Source organism: Aulonocara stuartgranti, assembly GCF_965226115.1.
Source record: "Aulonocara stuartgranti genome assembly, chromosome: 8".
NCBI lineage: Eukaryota > Metazoa > Chordata > Actinopteri > Cichliformes > Cichlidae > Aulonocara > Aulonocara stuartgranti.
Window position 1 is genome coordinate 25,959,128 of NC_138959.1, and position 27,948 is coordinate 25,987,075.

The window sequence follows — 27,948 nt, forward strand, 5'->3', positions numbered from 1 at the left end:
ATTACCTTCACAAGAACCAAAATCTTTTACTTTTAATCAATTTGGATTTTTTCTTAAGTGCAAATCCTGCTTCATGTTTCATGTTTCTTGTTTCTTTCTGGAAAATAAAGGAAGTGATCAGTGATGCTCTTGAACCCAGCCTGTCTGCCGCCTCCTGGACTCTAGGTCACACCACCTCTGCAACTACAAGCGAAAAGATCCTCTGTAGCACCTGCATCACCTACCAGAGCCCAAACTGCAAACTGCCCTTGAGCGGAGGGCCTCCATTTCTAAAATCACCTGAAGGCCACAGTCTGACTCTTACCTATGCAGCTGAAGACGAGGACATTATTGTGAAGGAGATTGTTGCTATGGGGAGCAGTAGCAGCATCAGTGGTAGACCACCATTGACTGTTGCATTCCTGTTGTGCATGTGTGTTCAGTATTCATCAGTTTGTCTTCAAACGTCAGACCTACGCAGGCTTCTGCTGCGTATTGCAAGTGGAGTTCAGAGTGCCATGTGGGTGAGTTGTAGTAACAGACATAAGGAGCTCGGCCACATTTTAAAGTGGAGCATAACAACAACAAGCAAAAAAAGTTGCTCCAGATGTGTTCAATGTCAGGAAATCAGAGATTTCATGTTTAAAAAAGGATGTGCACAGGTTAATATTTAAAGAGATCCATAGCTGGTCGCCATGATGTGCTTACAGTCTTTTTCAATCATCTGCTTCACTGCTAACCAAAGGAGAGGTCACTTTCAAGTGTTGCTGAGTGCATCCAGCACGAGCACACCGAGACCAAAGAGAAAATGTCTGCAGGGAGAAAATCAGGCTTAAAATTCTGTTCCAAAAGTTAATTTCCCAAAGCAGAACTTTCTTCAGGGAATCATTTCTTAGGAACTCAAACTGCTGTTCACTGTAGCAACCAAGGACTGAATTACTAAATTAAGTTACTATCTGAAGAACAGAGAAATACTGTGTTATATCCCCCAGATGGCTCTGGCTTACAATTTTACCTATTGCTATTTTAAGTCACTCCAAAACTTTTAATCTTGTCGTGCAGGAGCAGACCAAGGAGCTGGCTGCAGTTCAGCCTGAAGTGTAAGCAGAGCTTTCTTTATTTCCCCGACACTAATTATATTACAGTTCACAGAGAACACTGCACAGCTTTCCTCCTGTGTTGCAGTCTCAGGTGCGAAGGTTCAAACCCAGAAGACCCCACTCTTCTCTGCCTTCAAGAGCTGATCCCTGGACTGCACCCCCTAGTGGTGTGGATGTCAAACAGCCTGGAGCTGCTGCAGCTCATTCAGCACCAGCTGCCTCTTATTCTGGAGTGGAGAGCCCGAGAAGAGGAGGAACAAAAGGAGGAACCAGAGAAGGAAGATGATGAGAGCAAGGAAGTAAAGAACTTGGGTTAGTTGTTTAGGTGCTGTAGAGAGCATGTAACCATGATAATAATGAAAGAGGAGCTATTCTGCTTGTTTCCAACTCCGGATTTTTATTCTTGATCTCTGCTGGCATAATTTAAAATTCATCATATTCCTTATTTATCTTATGCTGGGCAGTAGTGCAACCAAACAGTGCAACATTATGAAGCACAGTCCACATTTCCAACCATATGATTACATGACATTTATGCGTTTCTGAATGTATACCTTTCAGTATTGTTAGAGCTTCTGATGTCCTGCGTCCGTTCAGCCAGCGAAGAGACGATAGCTGTCCTAGAGGAGGTCATCATGCTCGCCTTTCAGCAGTGTGTGTACTACTTCACTAAGGTAACAGACTACTATCAAGGAAGTGACTCAGTGGTGCGGTTTACAAATTGCTGATTACATATGTCCTTGGTTTAACTGGAAGGAAACGATCTGACCTGCATAGACAACTTGTAGATCATCTGGTCCACCCATTGCAAATGGCTGAGAATAAAGAGCTTAGTTAGCATTCCAGTAGCTTTCTAGCAGACAGAGCAGCAATGCTGCCAGACCACACTGAGTGCATTGTGACATGGGAGAGAGGCGGGACACCAAGGGCCTTTGTGTGTGTGTGTGTGTGTGTGTGTGTGTGTGTGTGTGTGTGTTAGCAAGGAACCATTTCTTTCAACTTTTTATTTGTAGAGAAAGGACTTTGTGCACATATTCTCATGCTAACAAAGTTTCAAATGTCTGTATGATGTGACAGTTGTACTAATGAAGTAATGAAGACCTACTTTTTTTGCACCCTTTTAGCTTCTTTTTTTTTGGTTTTCAAGCTTTGTAGCTTTTCTCTTCTTCTTTTACTCTTTCTTTCTTCCTTCTTAGTTTGGATGTTTCTTGCCAGTGAAAACACACTGTATTCCAGTAAGTTAGCACCTTGTTAGTAAACTATGATTCCACCTTGAGCAATAAAAAGGCCAGGTTTCCCAAAGGCAAAAAAAAGAATTATTAATTCAAATATACAAGTGAAATGTCTGTATTGGTATATGGTTGTCTAATTTGTCTAGAAGTTTAAGAGTTAGTCAAGCTCCTTTCCATTATTTATGCTAAGCTAGGCTAGTTGTCTCCTTGTTCTAGGTCCAATTTTAGTTCCTAGACTAAAGACTGATGTTCATACTTATCTCACAGTAGGAAAACTAGTAAGCACATTTTGCCAAGTTCCTGACACTAAAGGTAAATCATTTACAGTTCTTAGTCTGTATGTTTGTATTGATTTATGTTGTGCTTTATTCACACAGTGTTCCTTGGGAAAAGAGAAAAAACATATTTTATTGTAGCCACAGTATCCAGTTGTGCACTTTCACTAAAGCGTCACACCCATGGAGCTCTGCCCAGGAAAGATTCAGATAAATTTCCAGTTAAGTGTGTGGGTGTGGGTGAAAATAGCATCCAAAAAAAATTAATCAGGAGACTGTCCTATTTTGGAGTCATACAGTTACATCTTTAAGCTGATAGTTGATATGGAAGTCTCCTCTTCCAGTTACCGTGATGCTTCAAACGAACAATGCAGATTTAAAGAGTTCTGTCTTTTCAAGTATTAGGCCACATCCAAGACATCATTAGCAAATGACATTAGCCAGCCTGACATGCTGACATGTTAAAGATAGAAAAACAGAGGTCTCACATAAATTCTGGCAGCTGCAATTTTCTTTTCTTAAACAATTTTCCTGTGAAGGAAGGAACTCAGTAATATGACCCTGGTTCTTTAAAGAGGAAAAGTGTTGGAGGATATGGTCTAGATACCTGCCTACAGATAGTAATTTCTAACATGATGCATAATTTTACCTTTTAGAAAATGTAATGTTCAGCTGGTTCACCTTAACTTCTCTCCTGCACCGTTTTGCTTATAAAATACTTTATTGGAGTATATCCAATCAACTGGTAATATTTATAATTTCCTTTTCATTGTCAGTTAGTTATCTCTACAAAACAATTTACAAATTAGAGCAACTAATAGTTCGTTCGGCTGTGTTATATAATGGTACAGCAGATCATGAAGAACTTCAGGGGACACAGGAAAGCACCAGTTGTCCCAGTTTTGACCAGATATTAAATGTTAACAGGGTATTACAACAAACTGCCACCTTCTCCACCAAAATACTGTTGCTGTTGGTTTTTTTTATCCATCTTGTACAGCGTCACTTGCGGTGAACTTAAAATTGCTGAAGGAAGATAGATTGATTGGTAAAGTCAAGTACAGTTAATCTCTGGCTCTCTTCCACTGCATGTCTTTATCCTGTCTTCCTTCTCTCACTCCAACCGGTCGCAGCAGATGGCCCCGCCCCTCCCTGAGCCTGGTTCTGCTGGAGGTTTCTTCCTGTTAAAAGGGAGTTTTTCCTTCCCACTGTCGCCAAAGTGCTTGCTCATAGAGGGTCATATGATTGTTGGGTTTTTCTCTGTATGTATTATTGTAGGGTCTACCTTACAATATAAAACGCCTTAAGACAACTGTTGTTGTGATTTGGTGCTGTATAAATAAAATTGAATTGAATTAAACCACGTAGATCTTATTTTAACTGAATGTATCTTTTAAAACTTTATTTTATTGTAATCTATTCTATGAATCGTTCATGAGCCAAGGATGGGTTAATGTGAGGTATTATTTGTGCTGCATAATCTTGATTACTAGACAAAAGAGAAGAGGATAAAGTTATTTCTCTGCTGTTTGGGCAGATTGAACTCGCTTTCTTCTCACATAGTCTTCTTTGATTTTTGCTTTTTTCTGTTCTTGTCCTGTTAATCCAGGCATGTTTTGTCATCCATCATGAACGCCACAACTTAGAAAGCTCAGAGCCATGAGGCCTGTGGTGTGACCACTGTTAGTCTACAGTAGCGTTTTATGTAGTGTAGCTTGTCTGAGGCAGTATAAAGTTATATTAAATCCTGACAGGTTGCTCCACAAGGTGACCCAGGAAAAACCTCTTGTTTGATAACATTATAACTCCTCCTAGATCACAGCAAATTCAGCTTTAAATCTCAGCAGACATGCTAAAAGTTTCTTAAATCTCTGTTTATTTAGGAGTTTTTCATGGCTTTCCATCTGATGTGAGGGTTATTGCTGCGGGATGGAAAACAAAAGGCGCCACTGGTGAGCAGCTATTGCAGCTGAAGACATGTCGTGATGAATAAAGGCGTACTTTAACAGGCTTGTGGGCAGACTGCGTGTTTACATGTTCGTCACAATGAATGCAGTTTTATGTTTTTTTACCCCAGGCTAATACGTGCCATGGATGCATGTGGTAATCCCAGAATCCAGTGCTGCTGAGTGAATAAATCCTCTCTGCCCTGATTCCACTGAGAGATATTTTCCAACCAGCAACATTTGCAAGATTATTTGCTTTATTGTTCAGCCATTTCCAGCGTCTTATGTGCAGTGGGATCCGTGGTCGTTACGTTCTCCTGTTCATGTTCGGCCTTTCCTAGCTTCAGAGCGTTAGTGAAAGTAAACTGATCTCCTCAGGGTGGATTGCTTCAAAACCCTTCACTCAGCAGTTCTTTTTGCAGTGCAATGCCAAGCCCACACGAGCCATATTCAGCTTTTTAGGAATGTGATCTATGGCTGGAGTTGGCCTCGGATGCTTGGTGGGTCTAAGAGTGAGATCGGAGAGGAAGGGAGATGTCTGTGTACAATTAGCCTGAACAAAGCGGCCGTTGTCCGGGCTCGCCCTGAAGAACACCAAGGGCCTTTCACTGAAAGGAAGGAAATGTTAAAAACATTATGTCTTTTTTATTTCTGCGAGCACTGGTTGGGTCTACCCAGTCTTCTATCAGCTATGTTATAGTGTGAGACAGACACGCCAGGAAATTGTGGGTGGTCTGAATTCTAGGTTAGGGGGTTACGTGTTTTATTTTATCCTGCTAATCAGAACATACACCACACAAAGTTAACTTTTCCAACCTCAAATTGACCCACAGGAATTATCAACAATTGCCAGCTCCACATCAAAACTGAGTGACTCTAAGCTGCACATTTGTTTTCTGTCTCACAAGGTCCTTTACCCACTCCTGCCAGGACTTTTGGATTGCAATCCGTTCAGGGAAAATTCTGACCTGAGTACAGCCAGTGAAAGCGCTCAGGTCCTGGGTAGCGGAGGACTGCAGGTCCCTGGGGAGATCCAGCAGGTGGTGGAGGTTTTGACCGAGTGCCTGACACTAGTCTCCGACTGCCAGGTTCACCCGGAGATTTCCTCTCAGCTCATCAGCTACCTCTTCTACTTCATCAATGCATCACTCTTCAACTCACTCATGGAGAGAGGTACGCTGGTTGCTTGGGGTGTTCCAGTGTCTGTATCATAGACTATATTAAAGATGGATGTAGCCACTGTTTGCTGCATTAACCTTTGAGAGGTTTTTTTAGGCAAGGTGACCATATTTGGATAAGAGAAAGGAATGCTCAGTGACGAGTTAGAAAAGTGCATTCATAGGCTAAATTACGCTTGAATTTCAAATGCCACTAGAACATAAAAAAACCTGCATGTACAGAATTACTGGTCAAATTTGTAACGTCTGGTTAGCCAGTTACGACCTTTAACCCTCTGAGGTTTAAAGCCTGATTTAGACTTCTGTGCTGAATCTTTGTAGAAGCTACAATGTAATCTACTGTAAGTCAGCAACACTGTTGCCAGCATTTATGTGGGTGCTTGTGGGAATGCTGGGAATTTTTTCCCTCCTGGGTCCCCACTATGTGTTGTGGTCAGAATTTTTTAGGGGCAAACATATTTGTCCGTCAAGTTTTTCCACATCATTGTACATTCCCTCACATCCATTCCCGTAGTTTCATCAATCTCGCTTCGGGAACTTGCTGACATTTGTGACTCCTTGTGCTGATGCTGCGATTATTATTCCTTATATTGACAATGACTGTTACCCTTGCACTGATGAATTCAAAATCTGCAGTGAAACAGTAGCATAGGTCGAATCGATGATACAGAACAGGCCAATCACAGTCGCTGCGGGTTGCCTTAACGCAGCTTGTTGTTAAATTTATAGAGAAGTGCACGTCCAATTACGCCGTAAGCTGCCTGCAGTGTTTCACAGGGGTTTGTGGTTAATAATTATGTAAGTAAGTAAAGTTTACTTACAGGGTACTTTTTTTTAGACAAAAACAGGTCACAAATTACTTTGCAGAGATATTAAAAAACAAGGTCAAAATGAACACACCTTAGTCATGAGGATAACACAAAACGCAAAAACAGTAGAGCACTATCTAATTATAATTACAGTATGTCGTTATGTTTTTATTTATTTACTCTGCAAAGTCTCTGCTTTCAGGGAACCAATTATTCCAACCGACGCAGACCAAAAACTATGTTTTAAGAAAAAACTGTTTACTACAAGCACGTCACACCACAGACATCACACCAGTTTAGGATTAACATAACGTCCATGCTGATGGATGTCAAGATCCCCGATTGTGCTTCGGTAAGAAGCACAATTTGGTTTGTGGTGTGATGCACACGTAGTAACCTGTTATGTTGTAAACTGTTTGGCTGTTCTTGGAAAAGAAAGACAAATTTACTGCATAAAATATCGTAACTTGCAGACCTCTGCTTTGCCAGCTGATTGCTTGGTTTCGGACACCAGCTTTTCAGTCTGGTAACTCAAGCAGGCTCTCCTCCACACAGTCCTCATTTATAAAATGCTTGGACCCCAAACGTTATAGCTGGCAGGTGGATTTTCCAATTTCAGTACAGGTAGCTAAACAAGGAAATCCACTTACTGCTTAAGAGACAGAGACTGAAAGTGGACACTATATCTTTGGTTGCTTAGAATAAAACTCATTGTTGTAGACAGAGGCAGCACAAAAGTAACCCCCCTTAGACTGCCTTTTCTCCTTGATTTTCACTGGGTTATTGGTTCTGTCACTAGTTAGTTAACATAAACTTAAAAATGTCTGTGAGCTGCAACCAACCAACCCGGTGACATTATGTTCTGTACTGGCACAAGATGGCGCTAAACATGTTCTAAAAACTATTAAGGCTTATTTCTTAAATCCAGCCTCACAGACTGTGTTAAACATATGGCAGCTTTTAAAAGCAGGGCTCCATAGTGTAAATTAGCCTTTATAAATGTAGAGTGTTAAAGTCTGGAACATTTTTTTCTTGACATGCATTAAATGACCTTAGAGAAATCTCAGTAGCTTTCACTTTTTATCCAAATCACAAAATCTTTTAGTAGTTTCACATAGTTGCCTTCAAGTTCTTTCAACACATTTTTGCTGGTTCGAGCGTCGTCTTTCCTGATAGTCTCAGCTGACAAGTAGTAAAAAGTGAAGTGGATAATTTTATAGGTCAGCAGAATCATTTCACCTTTTCAGGTCTTCACAGTTTATACCACGACTACTTCTCAGTCTTTCGTCTACTAGTGAATTATCCTCATCAGTCACAAGAAGATCAGATTGTTACTATTAAATGGGAAAACTGTGTGAGTGTTCTGCCCTAACTTTGTAATAACATTTACACTGAGTCACATTTGTCATGAATTTCTTTGCACTTCATCTTTTCTTCTATACTGGCACAGAGATTGTGATGCATCATGTATGGCTTAAACTTACAGCGTGTTTGGCATCTTTTCCCGTATATCTCTTGGCTCATAATTAAGTTCTTAAGGCCTGAACGTTTATGTACTAACAGAAGTTACATTTAGCTGTAACTGCCCTGCCCTCTAGTGGCCATCAAGAGATTTAGCAGTGGCTGCAGAACTTGTTCACTTGTCTCCTTTGTATTTCTTCTGAAGTATGAAGGTGCCGACTTAAACCGAAGTGCTTCTACTGTGGGAAATTAACAATATGCAATAAAGATAGCAGTTGTCTGTTTCTTATAATTCAACAAACAAATGAAAGAGCTAAACATACCCAACTGTAATAACCATAAATCAATAGGTTACAGCAGGTTTTTACCAACATAAAGAGAAGTTGAGATTTCTACATTTTCAGTTATCATATTGGCTAAACTATAACCATGTGTGTAAGTAATTAATACAAGAGTTAAAAAAAAACATTTTAAAAGAATCATATAACAAACTCATTAAACCTTCTAAATAACCCTACCCCCCAAAAATTGGGAGAGGTTGACAGGGATGTCAAAGGTCCTTAAACTATCAGCAGGACTGATACCTGCTCCTTTGTGGAAGGAGGAACAGCAGGAGCACTGCAAGAACTACAAAATGACCTCCACCATGTTGCATCTCACACTGTCCAGGGGCTCAGTGATGCCCAAGTCCAGAACTGGAAGGAGATCCCCCAGGAAACCATCTTCAGCTCATTAGGAGGATGCCCCAATTCTGAGCTGTGCATATATAGTTGGGAGACTAATATCTAAACTTACTGTACATTATACATTAGTACATAAAACATGTTTAATACTGTTGTGCACACAGGATCTGAGCCAGGGTTCTATCAGTGGTCCAGAGGTGTGCGAATACGAGCCAATCTTGACCTGCTCCTTGACTGGGCCCATGCAGCCGGACTGGGAGAATTAGCCTTGGAGCACACACACACACTCTCATCGGCTGTCAATCTGCTGGCAACGCCTAGAAAGAATTTACTGCAGGTAAAACACACGATGTTGATTTTGTTGATTTTCCATGCGAGCAGCCCAGGAGAATTTCAAGCTGCTCTTTAACACTCTGACGCTGGTCTCTCAATCTCCCGTTGGAGAGCCGCGAGCCTCCCCATGATGGTATCAAACTTCTGTTCCATGGTGTTATCATTCTTTTGATTCTGAGACCTCACAACTGCAGTGATCCGTTCCGCGATGTGTTCCAACTTTCGCTCAAGGGTCTCATTTTGAGCAGGCCTCTCTCTGATGTATCCCCCCATACGCTCAATGGTCTTGTTTTGAGCCTTCACAGCAGCTGTAAGCGTCTCCAAGGTGTTAACCATGCTGCGTTCGTTGTGAGAGGTCGCGCCTCGTCCCATCGCTTCGATTCCAGCGGGCAGCCTTGGGGGGGTTTGAACAGCCGGTTCCGCTCTCTTATTTCTCCGATAAACCAGGGCCAAGCCAGCTCCGATCAGCAAGAACCCTGTTATCATGGTTCCGAATAGGTAGATATCTTCAGCGTCCTCGATCGACAGTCCCGCCAGGCACATGACCCTCCAGTTCTGCCACCCGTCCATCGTGTATCCGGCAGGGAAAGTCCCTCCAGGGCACTCGGGCTCTCCCGAGCCCAGACTCCTCGTTGAGAAAAGGGTGTCAATAGCATTCAGAGACCAGTTGATCAAATCCATAATTCTCTTTTAGGTTTTAGAGAACGACAGTGAGAGACTGTTCCAGGGAAAGTAATGCACACGAGACAAGACAAGGACAAGAGGCTAAGCAGGGAAGATAAGGGTAAGGAGGAGAGGAGAAAAAGTGCAACCGCCTTCGCTGAGAGCCAACGGACATTCTAGGTCCCTACTCCCACCTTTGGTCACAATCTCGGGGTAGTGACCCAAAGAATGAGATGCAAGCGTCAGAAATGAACTATCTCTGAAGGGTGGCTGGCATCTCCCTTAGAGATAGGGTGAGGAGCACATGCATCCAGAAGGGGCTTAGAGTAGAGGTGTTACTCCTCCACATCAAAATGAACCAGTTGAGGTGGTTTGGGTTAGCATGCTTCTTGGGCGCCTCCTTGGTGAGGTGTTCTGGAATCTCCAGAACACCTCACCTCATGCAGGAGGCCATGGGCAGACCCAGGACACCATGGAATTATGATATCTCTCAGCTGGCCTGGGAACGCCTCTGTGTTTCCCTGGAAATGAGCTACAGGAGCTGGCTAGAGGGAGGGAGGTCTGGGCTCCTCTGCTTAGGCTGTTGCCCGGCCCAGATAAGTGGAAGAGAAGGGATGGATGGATGGTTTGATGATGTTTCTCGTTCCAGTATTTAACTGACATACTGCACTTAGCCTAAAGGCATCTACTTGCTTGCCCTGTGTTTGCTTAACGTCATATTTAAACATGAACTAATTCAACAAAGTGCTGGAAACATTTCTTAGAAATTTTGGTCCATAGCGATGTGATAGCATCCCACAGTTGCTGAAGATTTGTTTGTTGTGAAAAATGACATTCCCCAACCGAAAACATTTCAGACCAAAGTCTTTCTTGATGGATAGACAGCTCAACTGCTGCTCAGGAGGTAGAGTGGGTGGTCTGATATTTGGAAGGTCATTCCCGTCTACATATTGAAGTGTCCTTGGGGAGTATACTAAACCCTGATTCAACAGTCTGTGTGCAGTTGATAAATTTCCTAGTTCTGTTTAAACCTGTGGATGAATGTGGGTAGTTCATCAAGTTCAAGCTCAAGCTGACCGAGACATCAGGGTTACCCCAGTCAGGTTTGAGGGACACTGGCTTAAGGTCGTTGGTCCCAGTTTTTAGGTACTCACCTTTAAATGGCTGCTTTTCACAACAGCATACAAACCTTTCCGTTGAGCAGCTGTAACTGTATTCAAAAAAGACAACTGACTTGTACAGCTTCTTATATAGCGCTTTTCTTTTTTTAAAGAAAGTTTTTATTTAACTTAACAGATGAAAATGTAGTAGAAGAATCATTCTAATGCACTGTGTGTGTGTGTGTGTGTGTGTGTACACAGAAAACATGGGTTTCTCTTCGCTTAGACTATCCTGCCCTGAGTCCAGCCCAGCTGAACCATCTTTTGAGTCTATATAGCCCAGCATCGCCTTGTAGACACACCTGGACTCCTTCAGTGCAAGAACAAGCTGCAGCACGCCAAACAGGTGAGAAGTGAGTGTACTGTGAACACAATAATCTTACCTTTCATTTTTTTCATTTTAATACACTCCGTCTTCTTGCTTAGCTGACATTCTTGAGAGCTTTGACACCCACCATCCACTGGTGCTGCCAGACGTGGGCTACCAGCTTCAACTGAGAAGAGCCGTAACAGATTCAGCCCTGAGGAGAGAACTGGACAAGCTCAAAGAGTTTATTTCCACCTTAAATCTCTCAACTGCTGAAGACCACAAGGTAAGAAAATTGCAAAAAGAAATAATATTTTATATAAAGCATAAAAGTATAAAGTTTGCACATAAAGTCAGATTGGAAGCCTTTGCTAAAAAAACATATATCAGAAAACTTTCTCGTCATGCTAGCAGCCTTGTGAGGCTATAGCAGCATTAGCTTTAGCTTAAGCGCTAAGCAAACAGTGTAAAACCAACCATGTTGATTTTTACTGTGTTTACCTTCTTAGTCTGTAGTGTTAGTCTGATGACACTTGCTAATTAGGAGTAATAACTGCTAATTAATAAAGTTCAGCAGTTCTTAGTCGATCTGACCGGTTTCTTAGCTCTACTGAGTGTTTCTTTCCAGTAACTAGAATATATTGGGGTATTTAGCAAGTACAAATTCAAAGAGCTAAACAAAGATTGCACATAGAAGTGATGTCCAACAGGTAGCCACATTATCGGTTTCAAAGGAAGAATGTTATTTTAAAAAATGTCGCTTTCAACTGAAAAACAACAAAAAAAGTCTAGTACCACTCAGTCCTTTTTCAAGAAAAACTTCTTGTTCAGCTTTCAGCTTGTCTTTAATATTCAAATTCCAGTATTTAATAGCTATACACTAAGTCACTGAGAGTAACAGTCAGTTAGCATAGAGACTGGAAGTCCCAGCTAGCCTGGGCCCGTTTAAACGTTAAAACATCTGTCGATGATTTTATGAAAAACTAGAAAGCTGATCATCTGTGAAGGTTGTCAGTCATCCAGGTCATCGTAGTCTAAGGAGCTTGGAAAGAAAAAACTCTCCTGAGTTTTAAAACATGTGGTTATCCTAATTGGGCTTTCATCAAGTCAGCAAAGAGGCACCGAAAAGATGACCAGACAACAACTAGACAGACAACAGGGAGGATCAGAAAGACAAACGCAACAACATTGTCATCCCCTATGTAGCAGGTTTATCAGAAAAACTCAGGAGAGTCTTCTCCAAGCATGACATCCCAGTATACTTCAGACCCAGCAACACTCTCAGACAAAAACGAGTTTATCCCAAAGACAGAACTCCTAAACACAAAATTAACAATGTAGTGTATGTGCGAGGAATACTCAGGAATGCTCAGACCTCTACATTTGAGAGACCAAACATAAACACATGACACAACATAGAAGAGCCACCTCCACAGGACAAGACTCAGCAGTCCATCTGCATCTAAAGGACAATGATCACTCTTTCGAGGATGCCAATGTTCACATTTTGGACAGAGAGGACAGATGGTTTGAAAGAGGAGTGAAAGAAGCCATCTATGTCCACTGTGATCGACCATCTTTGAACAGTGGTTTACAACACCAACTCTGCCATCTATAATCCAGTTTTGAGATCCCAGATGCCTTAACGCCCACTCATATCCTGGGCCTTCTGACCTCAGGAAATCACATGATAGGGTGGGGCTAGGCTTCACAATGAGCTCACCCGAAACCTTGGCTGATTGTGACCTACACCCGTTTTCACACCTTGGCTCGTGTGATTAGGTAGAGGATCATTAAGGGGTTCATTGACCCTCTACAGGGGACACTCCCACAGGGTTTAAATCCAGGACTCTCCACCATTCGACCTTAGAAGCTTCTCGGATGAGAGGTGAAATTGTCATGATCCTGGGTCTTATGACCCAGTGTTTTGAGTTTAGTTTATTTGGATGTTTATGTGATTAAGCTCATGAGTTTTTCTAGTTCTTTGTTATTAGATTCCCCTTGTGTCTTCCAACCCCTGTTAAGTCTCCCTTGTCCTTCATGTGTTTCATGTCTGTTATGTTGTCAAATTCATGTAGTCATGTCTGCGTTTCATTATGTTTCCTATTTTATTTTCTAAGAGGTTCTGTGTTTTGTTTTACTCTTTCCCTGTGGCGTTATGTCCACGTTGTGTCTACTGTGCCTTTCTGTCCCATGTTTCAGGTCCCTATGTTCTGTCTTCTCAGTTGCTGTTAAGTTTGCATGTCTAGAGTTCAGTCAGTGTGTTTCTTGTTTTACTTTGAAGGTTCATGTCTCATGTGAGTGATTCTAGTTTTGCTTCCCTTGTCTCGTCCAGCCTGATTACTCCCAGCTGTGCTCTCCTTCTGTGTCTCATTCCCTCGTTATCCCTCTGTGTATTTAAGCCCTGTGTTTCTCTTTGTCAGTGTCGTAGTGCATGGCTGTGTTTCCGTGCGTGTCAGTTTATCCATGTCCCAGTTTAGTTTAGTTTAGTTTAGTTTAGTTTTCCATGCCATTCTGGAATAAAGCAGCTTTTTGAGTTTAATTTTGTTGTCGTGAGTTTTGCATTTGGGTCCTTCTCCTGCCTGTACACAACCGAAACATGGCAGAAATGTCTTCAAGCAACTTAAAGAAGTCCAGATGTTTTTTCTTTCCAAGCTCCTTAGACTAGAAAGCTAATCACATATCTATACCAGAGCAAGGGCAGATGTTAGGCCTGAAAGTGACCATTAAAAGTGAAAAATCAACAGCTCGAACACTGCAGGCATATTTGTTGCACATTTCACAGTCACAAGTTCTTCATCAGACAATAATGCAATAAAAAATAAATCTGGTGACACCCTTTTTATCGTTTACATCATGTTACAATGAACTATACTATGGTGGCTGTTTTTATGCTCATTGGTGTATCTATTCATGCTGTTCTAATGTTATTTGTCCACCAGGGTGATGGGATTCAAATGGAGGCTAACCTGACTAATGTGGCTAATCTTCAAAACAGCAGTCTAGAAACTTTGAATACATTACAAGCTGATTTGAACTTATGGGAGCCTAGTGACCAAAATCACCATTCCCCTTCAAGTACCTTTGCTCCCTTACCACCTTCACCCCCATCACCGCCATCACCATCATCGCCTTCAACACCATCACCCTTTCCTCTCTTCACCAGCTACCTGGATGAGTTCAGCTCCTCTGGTGCCAATATTTTGTCCCAAAAGCTAAGAAATCTAGAGCTGCAGACAAGAGAGACTGAGACCAGCGAGTCGAGGAGGTCAGTCCTGGACCCCTCCTGCCTCCTCACCCCACCTAACAGTCCCCTCATACTAGGTCGAACTGATCAGGTGAAGGAAGACCAAGACAAATGGATGAAGTCTGATGATGAGACACTTCCCTGGCTCTCTGGTGTAGATGCACATGATGAAGGTATAGAAAGACATTTCCATTCCTAGTTTCTTCTCTGCGTCTTTTTTTGAACATATCATTTGTTTTACTCTCCAGGTGGATTAGTGTTTCAGTGCTTAGCTGCTCTCAAAGTAGACCGCTTAAAGTCCGATTGCAGCAATATGAAAACACTCGTAGAACTAAAAGAAGAAGAGGAGGAGCACGGAGATGAAGAAGAAGCAGATGAAGAGGTTTTTAGCCTGGAGCTGGAGCGAGGTGAAAGAGGGATTGGTCTTGCTCTAATAGACACAAGGGTAAGTCAACGAGAATTTAACCTGTAGACAGTTCGTCACAGGGCTAGCAGAATCTATGGCACAGCTAAAATTTTATGACGATGAAATTCCAAGAGTAAAGTTGAAGATCTATTTCAAGAAAAAAGTCGAAATGAAAATGAAAAAGATTACAATTGTACCACAGCTGCTATACCCTCTGAGTTACTGCAATCGTACGTCAGAATCGGTTTTAGCAACAAGGAAGGAAGTGATTTCTCTTTTAGCACATAGAGTTAGTGTGGTGAGGAGTATGGAGTAAGCTGTGTCTGGTCAAGCTTTGTACGAAATGCTGGTAATGAACAGATGTGAGGTTGTTGATGGTTATGCCATCGTGCAATAAAGACGATGTATGTTGTGGCCCGATACTCCATCACAGCGCTCATTTTAATAAAAAAAGATAAATAACATTTTTATGTTTTTGGAAGAGGAAAGAGAAACATTTTAAATTAAAAAATATATATAACAATAAAAGGTTCAGAAAGAGATAATAGAATTCAATTTTCACTGCTTAAATATTTGTATTTTCCCACACAGGAAAAAAATCTTGTGATTAAAAAGGATTGAATTTAGCAGTTGTTGCTGGATAAGGACAAATAGCTAGCAAACATGCTACTGATTATCAATTATCAGTTAATAATCAGCTTTATGTTTTGTTTTTCTTTTTATTAGTAATATGTTAAACTTGTTTAAATATTTGCAACATTATAATTATTTAAAAACTGTGTTTTACCATTTAAATAAAAAAATGTTATTCTCTTATCTTATTCTATTCCATTATTTTTCTTTTTGCTGTTGTTACTTTGCACGGTCCACTTTCTGCTGTGACACAACTAATTTCCGAGATGTGGGACTAATAAAGGTTTATCTTATCTTATCTCTGCTAACATAGCTGTAAACTTTTACAGCTATTACAATGAAAAGAAAAAGAAATAAGGTTTGAGTAAGCATTGAGCCACCAACCAACCTAATAATGAAGTGCCTAAAAATACAATTTAAAATGACTCTTTGCTAGGTATGAAAATGTGCCCGATATCCTCTGAAAAACTTTGAAAGAGCTTCTGAAAGTCTGGACAGCTATTACTCAAAAACACTTAAAGTTTGGCTTCTTTGAAGCAGAGTACAGTACTGTGTAACGCAGACACTAAAGCTGATGCGCCAGAATGTCATACGAACGATTCCTTAAATACATGGGGGAGCAAGCGAGTCAGATACCAAGGGCACAAAGATGAAGCAGGTCTGATCAGCAACAGTTTATTTCCCGAGGCAGTAGAAATAAAACAACCCAAATACTAAGAAAAAAGTATACACCAAAGGCCTATCTCCCCTCACCACACTCCCTGCCGGTAACTGATGCCCTCAGGGGTTGGTGCGTTGGTGGTTCTTGGTGTCCGGGGCTGGGCGCTCAGGTATGTACCAGCTCACTCCCAGTGACTACTTGGCGGGGCCTGGTGCCTGTTGCTCGGTCAGGCCTCTTCCGGGGCAAAGGGGGCCCTCGGGCCTCCGGCCTCTGGGCCTGGGGCTCGGTTCACTCTGGCACAGCTGGGGCACGCCACTGGAGCCCCCTCTGGCTTCTGCTCCGTGGCCACCAAATGGGACAGGCAAAAAAAAAAAAAAAAGAAAAAAGTATACAATAAAATGTTCTCCATATGCTAAAATTCCCACGGAGACTAGATAAAACAATTCTAAAACCCATAAAAATACCATTTTCTACTTGCACTAAAATCCACTGGTGTAATTGTCCCACAACCCCAGATGATGCTCATTATGGGTCCACCAGCAGGCCAGAAATTCCTTCTCCAGAGCGGGCTCCACGCCAGCCTCATCCCAGAATGACGAGGAGGAGCCTCCTGTCCCCCTCTCGTCCCTTCACTGGACCCGTCACATCCCAGCCCACCTCGCATTTTGCACCGGAGTCTGTCCCTATCAGCTAATTGTCCCATGCCCAGCCAATCCACAGTGGATTAAAACAATGTAGAATAAAACGCTAAAAACCATGCAATACGAACATTAGAATAAAATCATGCAATAAAAACTACACTCGCAAATAAACGCTAAAATCAAAATAAAACCAATATAAAAGATAAATACAAAGTTCCACTGTGTGACAACTGTACTTGAGTTGTTAACAGCAGATGCGTAACACTAAAAATATATCTATAATACATAATACATAATAACTATATATTATTATGTATTGTGGCATGAATTATATTACTTCATGCCATTTATATATAAAAAAATATAATGCAGGTAAAAATAAGGACCATTTTGAAAACCTCACAGTCAGAAACTGTGAAATCTTTGCTTTAATCGAGAACTCGACACCTCATGTTTCAGGACACTTCTTTGAAGGCGAAGGGCATCTTCATTCGTGCAGTGGTCCCAGACTCTCCAGCTGCCCGGTGTGAGAAGCTGTTACCAGGAGACAGGATCTTGGCTGTTAATGGAATCAGCCTTCTTGGACTGGACTACCAAAAGTAAGAAATCTATCATATCTCATATTTAAAGAATTTGGCACGAGCAACTTTGTTTTCATATCTTTCCCTGTTTCAGCGGGAGGGAGCTGATCCAGTCGTCAGGGGCCAGACTGAGGTTACTCGTGTCCAGATCAGACTGGATGGCTAAGATTATACAGAATGAGTGCTGACGCTACATTTGCTGAGAGACTTGTGACACACCATCAGCACTTAAAGATGATTCTGAGAGCTTTTGGAACTTTCAAGTTAAAGGATATGGACAATTTAAAGAAAATCTTCAATCTTCTATCAGGTTTTAGATGTTTTGCAGCTTTTTAATTTACATCACAGTGGCATCATAGTCCTTTTTTGTGTATGGTCAAGGTTACATTAGCGTTATCATTTCCATTGGTAGAAGACAAGACCTTTTCTCTCCATGCTCTCTCCAACTACAAGACCATCACCACAAGAACAAGAAAGCTGATGCAATAACACACATGGAACATTTTTCACAGTGTTATTTAAGTTCAACTCTCTTGTTTAGTCATTAGACATTTCTGGGTCCAAGTATTTCTTCACTTCAAAAGAAGCAGACGAGCCCTGAGGCACTACTGGGAGTAAAAAGCGTGGCTGTTCTCCGAAGTTTTGCAATATCATTTAACATTCAGACATCCAGAAGTAAGTAAGTTAGCTTGTTGACATGTTGATATACCATACTCTGATTCAAATATATTTTTAAAAACAACAACAAACAAAAAATTAACATGTAGACCACTGCAACAACTGTAAAGGTAAATGAAGACAGAAATCTGTCTTCCAGCAATGTTTGGAGGCTTCTTGACATATGATCATCTGCTACTTATGACAATAAAGCACATATAAGCATATCGACTAAGTGAAGATGTAGGATGTGGATTCAGTTGTTCTTATTGTACATGTCAAAGAGAAGGCTCTGAAAATGGACAAAACTTCAGTCAAGAGAACATCTGAAATAAGACCATCTAAAACAATGTGTTACTGGATGGTCTGGATTTCTTACCATGAACAAGTCCTGAATACTTTGAAAAACAAAGGGTTTTTTCTAATTGTATGTGTCTTGGCCCTTCATTCACATGTCAGTGTTTAGATTTTCAGACGTTTTTTTTTTGCATTTATATATGGACAAGAAAAACAAAGATTTTGTCACGCAATGTCAAAGTTGTACACCTTTTTGATGACAAATTGTGTTAATGTTTGTAGGTTTCTTACTGGCTAACGTGTCTATAAACAGGATTATATCACTGCAGCAAAAGTGGAGAAAAAAAAACAAAAGCAGAAAACCCCTTTTTTAAAAATAAAATATGCAGATTAAAAGCCACTTATGCAGTGCCTTCACTTTTTCAGACTGTATTTTTTATATTGTCTATGGCTGCATATCAATAACTTGTAAAAAGAAAGATCAAACTCAACTTAAGAGAAAGTTGTTTATTTTTCTTCAATCATAATTGGAAATTTCTCCTTCACATGTTTATATATACTTTTTTTAATTTTTAAATGAGAATGGACAGAACCAAGAGACAGGAAAGAGAAAGAAGGAAAGAGAAGCTGGGAAGTGAGTTTACAGAAGGAGAGGGAAAAGAAAAATAGAGAAGAGGGATAGAGAGAGAAAAGACGCTGTAATCATAGCAACAACCAACATATGCATAAGTAACACTAAATAATAAATACTGCATGTTGCAGAGCAGCACACAGTACTAATAATGCACGATATGTTTAGAGGCAGCAGCCAACCCAGACAGTGTGTGTCTGTGAGGAACCATGGGCACAGCTGTGCTTGTGAGCGTGTTTGTATTCAAAAGGTTTCTCCATGTAAGTGTCTAATAGTACATGTGGGGAGCCATAGTCCTGCCCCCCCGGACATGAAGCAGACATGGAGGAGATCCAGGCCATAGCCATCCAGAGGCCCCCCAGAGCACGAGAGCCCAAAGGGGGACCACCACAGGGGCACCTAGAAAAGAGCTGAGGAGAGCCCCAGACAGGAGTCACCCAGTGGGCCTTCAGCGATGACCATGCAGGCAGCCGGCCAGCCAGAGCAGACCGAGTCCTGGTCCCAAAGATCCGCGAGCCCTCATTGTAATTAAACATTTTGAGCCATCACCTCAAAGCAAGTCAAAATCAAATTTACAAGATTCCCTCATTTCTGTGTACTCCAACTGTGTAATCCAAAGACATGACATTAGTGTAAGTGGTAACTCCAAATTGGCTAAAGGTACGAATGTCAGTGTGAAGGGTTGTCTCTCTGTTATCCCTTTGGTAATTGGCTACATGGCCACAGTGGGGATATGCTCCAGCCCAACTGATACTCTGAATTGGATAAATTGGTAGAACAGGTCATCTACTAACTGGAAGGTTGGTGGCTTGATCCCAGTCTGGTCCAGTCTGCATGCAAAGTATCCCTAGGCAAGATAGTAAACCCATGTTGCTCTCCGATGCATCCATCAGAGTATGAATGTTAGGTAGGAAGCACTTAGAAACAGTAGAAAAACATGCTTGTGCGAATGGGTGAATGTACAAGTTGTGTAAAATGCTTTGAGTGCTCAGGATACGGTAGAAAAGCGCTATATAAGAACTAGTCCAGTTACATGTTGCTGATTTGCTAGTTATGTTATAGTTGAGAAACTTGTAACATCACACATCATTTAAAGAATTCCACCCACATTTTACCCACACTGGTTTGCCTGTTTTCTGTTAACAAAGTCTGCAGACACAGTCAGTTGCAATCAATACTTTTGTTACCATGCGGATGGGAGAGCAAACAGACAGCCAACACGATGGTTGCATAGTCATGCACCTCTTTTATAGCATCACACAAACATCTCACATAAGCTCTATCGCTATGGTATCATGACGCACTCATAGCACACTATGCTCACAATGCGATGAGCCACTTTTGCATTATCTATGAAACAGTAGGTGGTTGTGTGCCAGGAGCGTGCTCTGTTCATTGCCCCTCACAGTCAGCAGATACATGTTAATCATGTTATGTTATGACGTGTTCTGCATTACATCCTGGTCTCTTTAAGGGCAAAAGTTATAAGGAGGTTATACTGTTGTTATGTAGAACACGAGGCAAAGCACGACTTCATAAACAAAGGACTTGAGGTTAATTGACATTCCGAGCTAAAATTTTCCATTACAAGGGATAACCAGTTGACAGGGGATCCCATAGCCACAGCACTCTACACAACCCTGACCCATCTGGAACTGAAGGAGATTTATGCCAGGCTTATTTTCATTGACGTTATGTACTGTAACAGGGCGGCCCTTAGCGGCTTTATCTTCCCAGAGCCAACCACGAAGCCCAAGTACTCCACTTCTCTCTTGGCTATGGAGCACTTCTTGGGATTGATAGTCAGTCCAGCCATTCTAATGGAGTGTAGCACCTTCTGTAGGTGAATGACATGCTCTTCCCAGGACTCGCTGTACACCACCACATCATCCAGATATGCTGCAGAGAATGCTGACACATCGCTCAGTACATGGTCCATTAATCGTTGGAATGTCGCTGGCGCACCTTGAAGCCCAAATGGCATGACTTTAAATTGGTACATACCAAAAGGAGTTTTGAAGGCTGTCAGCTCTCTCGCTTCTGGTGCCAAAGCCACTTGCCAGTATCCTTTACACAGATCGAGTGTTGTAATGTACCTTGCTGATCCAACTCTCTCCAGCAGGTCATCCACCCTGGGCATTGGGTAGGGATCAAACTTGGATACTGCATTCAAATATCTGAAATCAATACAGAATCTCAGGGTGTCATCTTTCTTTGGTACCAAAACAATCGGGCTCACCACTCACTACTTGACACCTCAATGATTCCCAGGTCCAACATCAGTTTTATTTCTTTCTGCAGCACTGGCACCAACCGTTCTGAAATTCTGTAGCTCTTTTGTCAAACGGGTGCATCCTCCTTCACCCGTATCTTGTGCTGAACCAGTGATGTGAAGCCTGGTGTTTCTCGAAAGAGCTGTGGGTCCACGAGTGGTTTTATATCAGCCTGCTCAGTAGGAGACAAATGAGAAAGGTCAACTGAAGCACAAACTTGAATGTTAGTTGGAAAGAACTTCTCAGTCACCTCCTCATCCTTAACTGAATGCACCAGTAACTGATAGACCGGCTCTTGTCGGCTGTGGAATTCCTTCAACAAGTTCATGTGAAATGTCTGATATTTTTTAACTCTTTCTGGCATATTCAGTTCATAAGTGACTTTACTCACTTGTCTGACGATCTCGTATGGTCCATGCCATTTTGTCAGCAGCTTGTTATCGCTGGTGGGAAGCAATAACAGTACTTTCTGACCTGGAAGGAAGACCCTATCCCTGGCCTTCTGATCATACCAAGTCTTTTGATGTTTTTGTGCAGCTTTCATGTTGTCTTGCATCAATGATGCCATTTTCTCCAACCTCTCTCTCATGGTGATGACGTAGGCTGCGATGTTTTCGCCCTCTGCTTTGGATTCCTCCCAGCAGTCCTTAAGCAGATCCAGGGGGCCTCTCACTTGGCGACCATATAAAAGTTCAAAAGGCGAGAAGCCAGTGGAAACCTGCGGGACCTCCCGGTAGGCGAACAGAAGGTATGGCAGCCATTGATCCCAGTCAGCACCTGTGTCAGAGACAAACTTACGCAGCATACTTTTGAGAGTCTGGTTGTATCTCTCCACTAGCCCGTCCGTTTGGGGGTGATACAGGGTGGTCTTAAGTCCCTTTATCCCTAACAACTTATAAACCTGCTGCAACAACTTGGATAGAAAATTCGGTCCACAATCCGTCAGAATTTCTCTTGGTATGCCTACCCTAGAAAAAAGCTGCAGAAGACAATTAGCGACGTGACGGGCTTTAATTGATCTGAGTGGGAAGGCCTCAGGAAACCGTGTCGCATAGTCACATATGACTAATATGTAGCGATGACCTGTGGATCTCCTCTCTAAAGGGCCCACGATATCCATGCCTAGCCTCTCAAACGGTGTTTCAATAATTGGCAGTGGTTGCAACTGGGCTCGTGCTACTCCTTTGCCTGAGGTCAACTGACAATTTTCACAGGAACAGCAAAACTCAGAAACTTGGACATACATCCCTGCCCAAAAAAAACGGCTACTGATCCTATTCAGTGTTTTGTGAAAAGCCATATGACCTGCCCATGGAATTGAATGACCCAAATCCATAACTTTGTTTCTTAACTGTTGTGGGAGTGCTACAGCTTCACACTTCCCCTTTCTCTGGTACAAGATGCCTCCTTTAATCAAGTAAACAGTGTCTGCAAGACAGCTTACCTGACCTTGACTAGCCCCCTCTACCTATGTTACCTTCTCAAACCAGGGTTTTAGAGTAGGGTCGCTTCTTTGGAGTGCACCTAAATCTGAGGGAACATCAAACTCAAGTTGGTTATTTGGCTTAGGGAACAATGCTGTACCCTTTTCCCCTGAGCCTTTGAACTTTTCTCTTCTTTTCTGAGCCCTAGACTTCCTAATCTTCCCTGGCTCTGTTTCGAGAGACTCCTCAAAAAAAGGGTAGCTCTTTCATCATTTCCTTTGCACTTTGTGCCCTTGTGACTACATGACAGGGTTTAAATGGCTCAACTGTCATATCTAGAGGAAGGGAGCTTCCAGATTCATCACCTAAGCCTTGAATGTCTTTCTCAGCACTCACTTGAGGGTCATAATCTGACTGATGTATTAGATCAAAAAGAGTGGGGATGTCATTACCAAGTATCACTGAATATGGCAAACTGGGAACCACAGCTACCACTAACAAGTGGGTTTGACCTCCCACTGTCAGGTAAACCTCAGCAGTGGGGCACCTGTGTTCGTCTCCATGCACACAACTTATTGTAGCCCCAACCCCACTTAGCTTTTCTCCTGAAATTATGCTAGAATGTACAAGAGTTTGGAAGCACCCAGAGTCAAGCAAAGCTTCCTCTTTACGCCCATTAATTAAAACAGGGACAGTACAAGCTTCCTTTCCTACTGGCTCTGTGGCTGGTCTTGGAACTGCACACAAAAGAGATGGTTTTGACTTAAGGGCAGGGCAAAATTGTTGTGTATGGCCAAAGTTATGACAGTGATAACATTTAATATCCTGAACTGAAGACTTAAAGGATTTCTTCACATTGTGAGGTCTATGAGAAGGGAGCTGCCTAGAACTAGAAAGATTTCTAGCCTGAACTTGACCAGAACCCTGTTCACCCCCAATGGACTTACTTGGTTGGGTGTAGTGGGTCTCCCGGCTGAAGTAGGTGCTCTTGCTTCCTTTTCTGGCTGAAGTGAAAACCTCTGCGAGGCTAGCTGCTTCCTTTGCCGTCTTCGGATCATGCTCACGTATCCAGATCTCCAGCTCTGGGCTAACCATTCTCAAAAACTGCTCCAGAATTATCTGCTCAGATATTTCTTCTACAGTTGATTTTTCAGGTTTAATCCATCTTGAAAACGGGTCTTTCAATCTTACATAAAGTTCACGTGGCGTCTCACCTGGTTCAACTTTCAGAGATCTGAAGCGGCGTCTGTAGGTGTCAGCAGTGATCTCATATTTTACCAGAATTGCCTCTTTCACCTTATCATAATTCTCAGAGTCTGTTAAATCCATAAGAATGTAGGCTGTGCGGGCTTTACCTGCCAACAGGGGAACCAGACGAATAGCCCACTCATCTCTGGGCCATCGACACACGTTTGCCATTCTTTCAAACGTAGTCAGAAAATGTTCAATGTCATCTTCTGTAGACAGAGGAAAAAGTTTTGGTTCACTTAAAGACTTGGACCCACTGGCCACTGGAATGTCTTCACCTTTGAATCCAAGTTCTTGTTCTTCAGATGTTGTAGGGGGCGCTGGCGCCTCTGGTGGATCAGGCTTATCAATTACAGCGTTAACTTGTAGCTGGATTTGCTGAAATTGATGCTGCATGCCTTTCCACCTTTGCTCCTGACGTGACAAATACTTCTCCCACTTTTGGTCTCTGGCTGCTTGAGACCGCATAAGAGATTTCACCAACCCTGTCAACTCCTCCAATTTGTCCTCAGGGCTTGTTGCTGCCATGGCCTCTAGCTCAGATGAAGCTCCAACTCCTTCATCAGGCTGCTCCTCTTGGCCTGGCTTTCTTCCACCTCTTGTCATCATCTTCTCACTGTGCCATGAGTGACACACTTCTGACACCACTTGTAACAGGGCAGCCCTTAGCGGCTGGAAACACAGTGAGATGGACCAAGGCAAGTGTAGTGGAACAAAAAAGCATTTATTTCCTATACAGCTCCCCTTACAACAATTAATTTGTCAAGCTTCTTCACAGCACAAAAAACCACACTCTAATGACAACTGGCAGCCTTAAATATGTTCAGCTGTCACAGACTAAACCATTATTCCACTCTCAGGTAAATTCTTAAATCCCAACCTTCCACCACAATATCCAATATATCAATAAGAATAAATAAATACATAAATACATTTTCACATTTACATATTAATAAATATTTCACACTTTAATGTTACACCAAACCCAATGTTATAAAAACCCAGAAACCCAAGCACAAAAAGATTCACCACACTCTCTTTACCAATGGTCTCTCCCGGAACCTTTAAATGGTGTCTGGACCCCAGGGGAAACATTTGCCCAAACACCTTGAAGAGGACACAGGCAAGAAAGGTGAGTAATCATTATCTTACAAACACTTATTTGCACCACTTTTATCCCTAGATTTCACACACACACTTGCATTAGTTTTCCTTACTGGTAAACCTTAATCAAAATCTCAATCACCATTCTTTTCTCCTGACAGACAACCACCACATTCCTTGATGAGGAGCAGCTGTGCAGGATCTGAAATAAGGCTACCAACTGATTTTAAAATTCCCAATAAATAGTCAATAAATATTTAAACTTCTTGTGTGCAAATCCATGCTTAAAGTGCAATGCTAAATAAAGTGTTTGATAAGGTGCTTTTAATAAAGTGAAAGGTGTGCTCTAAAGTGCTATACAGATAATATAATATAAATAAATATAGTAAGGGAGTCCTCTTCCTTACATGTACATATATACATATATATATATATTTTCTAGTATTTCTGATATTTGGAGAGTTGTGTAATCATTTGTACGCATGCTAAAAATCCACATAAGTACACCACCATAACCAAAAAAACCCCACACTGAACCTTTCAGGCAACATCAGCCTGGTTGCTTAAATGAATCTCTGCGTTCATTGTTGATCCCTTGTGGGCGACACAAAGTCTCACTCTGTACTTCACTTACTTGGAGCTTGTCTTGTTGGAGGAGGGCGATTTTTACCCCTCACTTTTCCTTACAACCTGCATCTTGTTTGCTAGAAGAAAAAAGGTACTCATTTAGAGAACATGTTGACAGTCGCCAAGCAATACTTTTGACCTCACATAGTTTAATAAAAAATGGTTGCAGATTATCAAAAGTCTTATCCAGGAGAATACATTCTGAACACCTGTACGGAGATTGCTAGTCACGCAAAACATAAGAATTACGAAATTAAACTTAAACTTGGAATTCCTTTGTAAACCAGTGTAGCATTTGTCATTTTGACACACGGTCCACACACTTTGACACACTTTTCTGCTCAGGTATAGCCTTACTGTCGATAGTCTGTGCAGGTGTGAAGGCGTTAGCGCGGTTAGCTCGTTAACGCGTTAGCGCCATGCAGCCCCACACACGGGGCGATCTGTGCTAACTCGCTAACAGAGATATGCCATGTTAATGCAGTTATGCCGTTAACGTCATTTTAACGAGATTAACGCTGACAGCACTTATTATAATATTAAATTTGGGACACATCATCAGTAGTGGACCTTGGATTCATTGGGCGTTTCAGCCATTATCACTAGACACCATCCAGGAAGGCCCTGCCAAGGTTGATCAGGCCCAAGAGTGTGTCACTGGTTTACGTTAGATTGTTATTTCTCTTCTACTTTCTTCTATTTAGTTAACTACAATTTTTTTTCTTCTATCAGTTCAAAATGAAAATTAATACTTACCCTTTAATATTTAAGGAGCCTCACTTCTTCAAAGGGATAGAAAAGGTAATAGAGAGAAGTAAGACAACTGACAAGACAGGAGAGAGGAGAGCCGGATGGGGGCGCCTGATCTGGCATCCCCCCACCGGATCGAATCGGGCTGTACGCTCTACTGAAAAGTTTTCTGTCAGTGCACTGCAAGAGAAATGTGTGGAATGCTGTGGCTACTGTAAAACAAATGCTTCTGTTTAGTTCATCAGCGACATCCCTAACACTGTATATGTATTCATCTGTGCAAAGAGGGAATTAATGGAATTTCAGAGAGCACTTGAAGAGATGGAAACTTAATAAAGAAGGCACAGATGAAGCTGAAAAGAGCAAAGGACAAAGGTCAACAGAGTTGCCAGTAACCCTGAAATGAGGTATATGGGGACAGGGTACTTTGACCGAAAACTAAGGACCTTCTGATGACTACTGAATACCTTTAGTAAATATTTGAATACCCAATAAAGTCAAAGTACCTATCAGTAAAGTAAATAAATAAACAAATAAAATTGCCACAGACTATATCCTGTCTATACTATGCACAGCAACATCAATGTAAATACAGGCACACGTATTAAGACAGGCAAACACACAAACGAAACAGATCTGTTCAGCTCAGTGTTTTCCACCAATAGGAATGCGTGTGTAGTCATCCTTCAGGAATGTTCTTCGAGTGTTAAGCAACAATTTGAAATATTTTTTACTGTGAACAAAAACATTTTATTGAAAATCCTGTAGGATGTATATCACAGCAAAACGTATAATAGACACGCCAAGTCCATCGCATCCACCGTGTCAATTTCACATTTTAACTCTCTGAAACATGAAATGGACATGCATGCAGATGTTGCATTAACGTATGGGAAGATGTGAAGAAGTTAAAATTGGAACAGGCTCATGAAGTTTATAGTGGTTTGTCCGCTTAATCTAAAACTAATTATACTCTCCTGAAAGATGCTATGAGGAGGTGTTTGGATCCTTGTGATAGTGAAGATTGCAACTGTGTGAATTATTCTACATGGAGGAAGTTACATAATGAAACAGTCCAGGAATTTTGCATTGCCTCACATAGGCTGGTATGTAGAGAGTACACTTCTACTGATAATGATACACATATGTGACACAAGACTTGCTGGCAAGGGATCATTTTATTACACATGTGGGATGTAGGATTTTGCATGTTACTCTTAGCAGTTCTAAACCAGCAACATTAGCGGCTGCAATAAATTTGACTGCAGAATTGGAACTTATTAGAGGTTTGCAAAATGGCCACTTGGCTCAGGATAGTAATGTAGTTGTAGAACAAAAGTCAAAGAGGGATGAGCAGCTGGAAGTTTTACTTGGTGTAGTGGAAGGGAGAGCGGTTCAGTGCCTGAAATTGGAGCCCACGCATTTTGCTTCTATTCCCACAGTTGTCTAAGGAGCTTGGAAAGAAAAGCGTCTGGACTTCTTTGAGTTGCTTGAAGACGTTTCACCTGTCATCCGAGAAGCTTCTTCAGTTCTAAGCAGGAGCGGATCTAGAGAAATTTTCTTAGGGTGGCATGAGGGTGGCAAAGAAATCAAATGGGGTGGCAAAATCAAAGCCTTTTTTTTTCTCCAAACACACATGTAG

General features: G+C 41.7%; 1 protein-coding gene and 1 long non-coding RNA gene across 5 annotated transcripts in view; one reads left to right on the forward strand and one right to left on the reverse strand.

Annotated features, from left to right (window-relative positions):
- radil2b (Ras association and DIL domains 2b) overlaps positions 1-18,649 on the forward strand; it is a 35,393-nt gene extending 16,744 nt beyond the window's left edge. For 3 of the 4 annotated variants that reach the window (XM_082544543.1, XM_082544544.1, XM_082544546.1), the window contains exons 7-18: positions 111-503; positions 1,042-1,079; positions 1,165-1,391; positions 1,641-1,753; positions 5,441-5,705; positions 8,828-9,000; positions 11,021-11,165; positions 11,246-11,412; positions 14,069-14,546; positions 14,622-14,818; positions 17,174-17,313; positions 17,390-18,649. In XM_082544543.1, the coding sequence (XP_082400669.1) occupies positions 111-503; positions 1,042-1,079; positions 1,165-1,391; positions 1,641-1,753; positions 5,441-5,705; positions 8,828-9,000; positions 11,021-11,165; positions 11,246-11,412; positions 14,069-14,546; positions 14,622-14,818; positions 17,174-17,313; positions 17,390-17,483 (2,430 nt within the window). In that variant the 3' untranslated portion in view covers positions 17,484-18,649. The remainder of the gene's footprint in view (positions 1-110; positions 504-1,041; positions 1,080-1,164; positions 1,392-1,640; positions 1,754-5,440; positions 5,706-8,827; positions 9,001-11,020; positions 11,166-11,245; positions 11,413-14,068; positions 14,547-14,621; positions 14,819-17,173; positions 17,314-17,389) is intronic. The other variant, XM_082544545.1, reaches the window with a different exon arrangement.
- An 886-nt stretch (positions 18,650-19,535) lies between these two features.
- LOC309712885 lies at positions 19,536-26,498 on the reverse strand. Its single transcript, XR_014278442.1, has 3 exons — positions 26,313-26,498; positions 25,564-25,633; positions 19,536-24,932 (listed from the first exon to the last, which is right to left on the reverse strand). It is a non-coding gene; the product is annotated as an uncharacterized lncRNA (long non-coding RNA).
- Between the last annotated feature and the right edge of the window lie 1,450 nt (positions 26,499-27,948).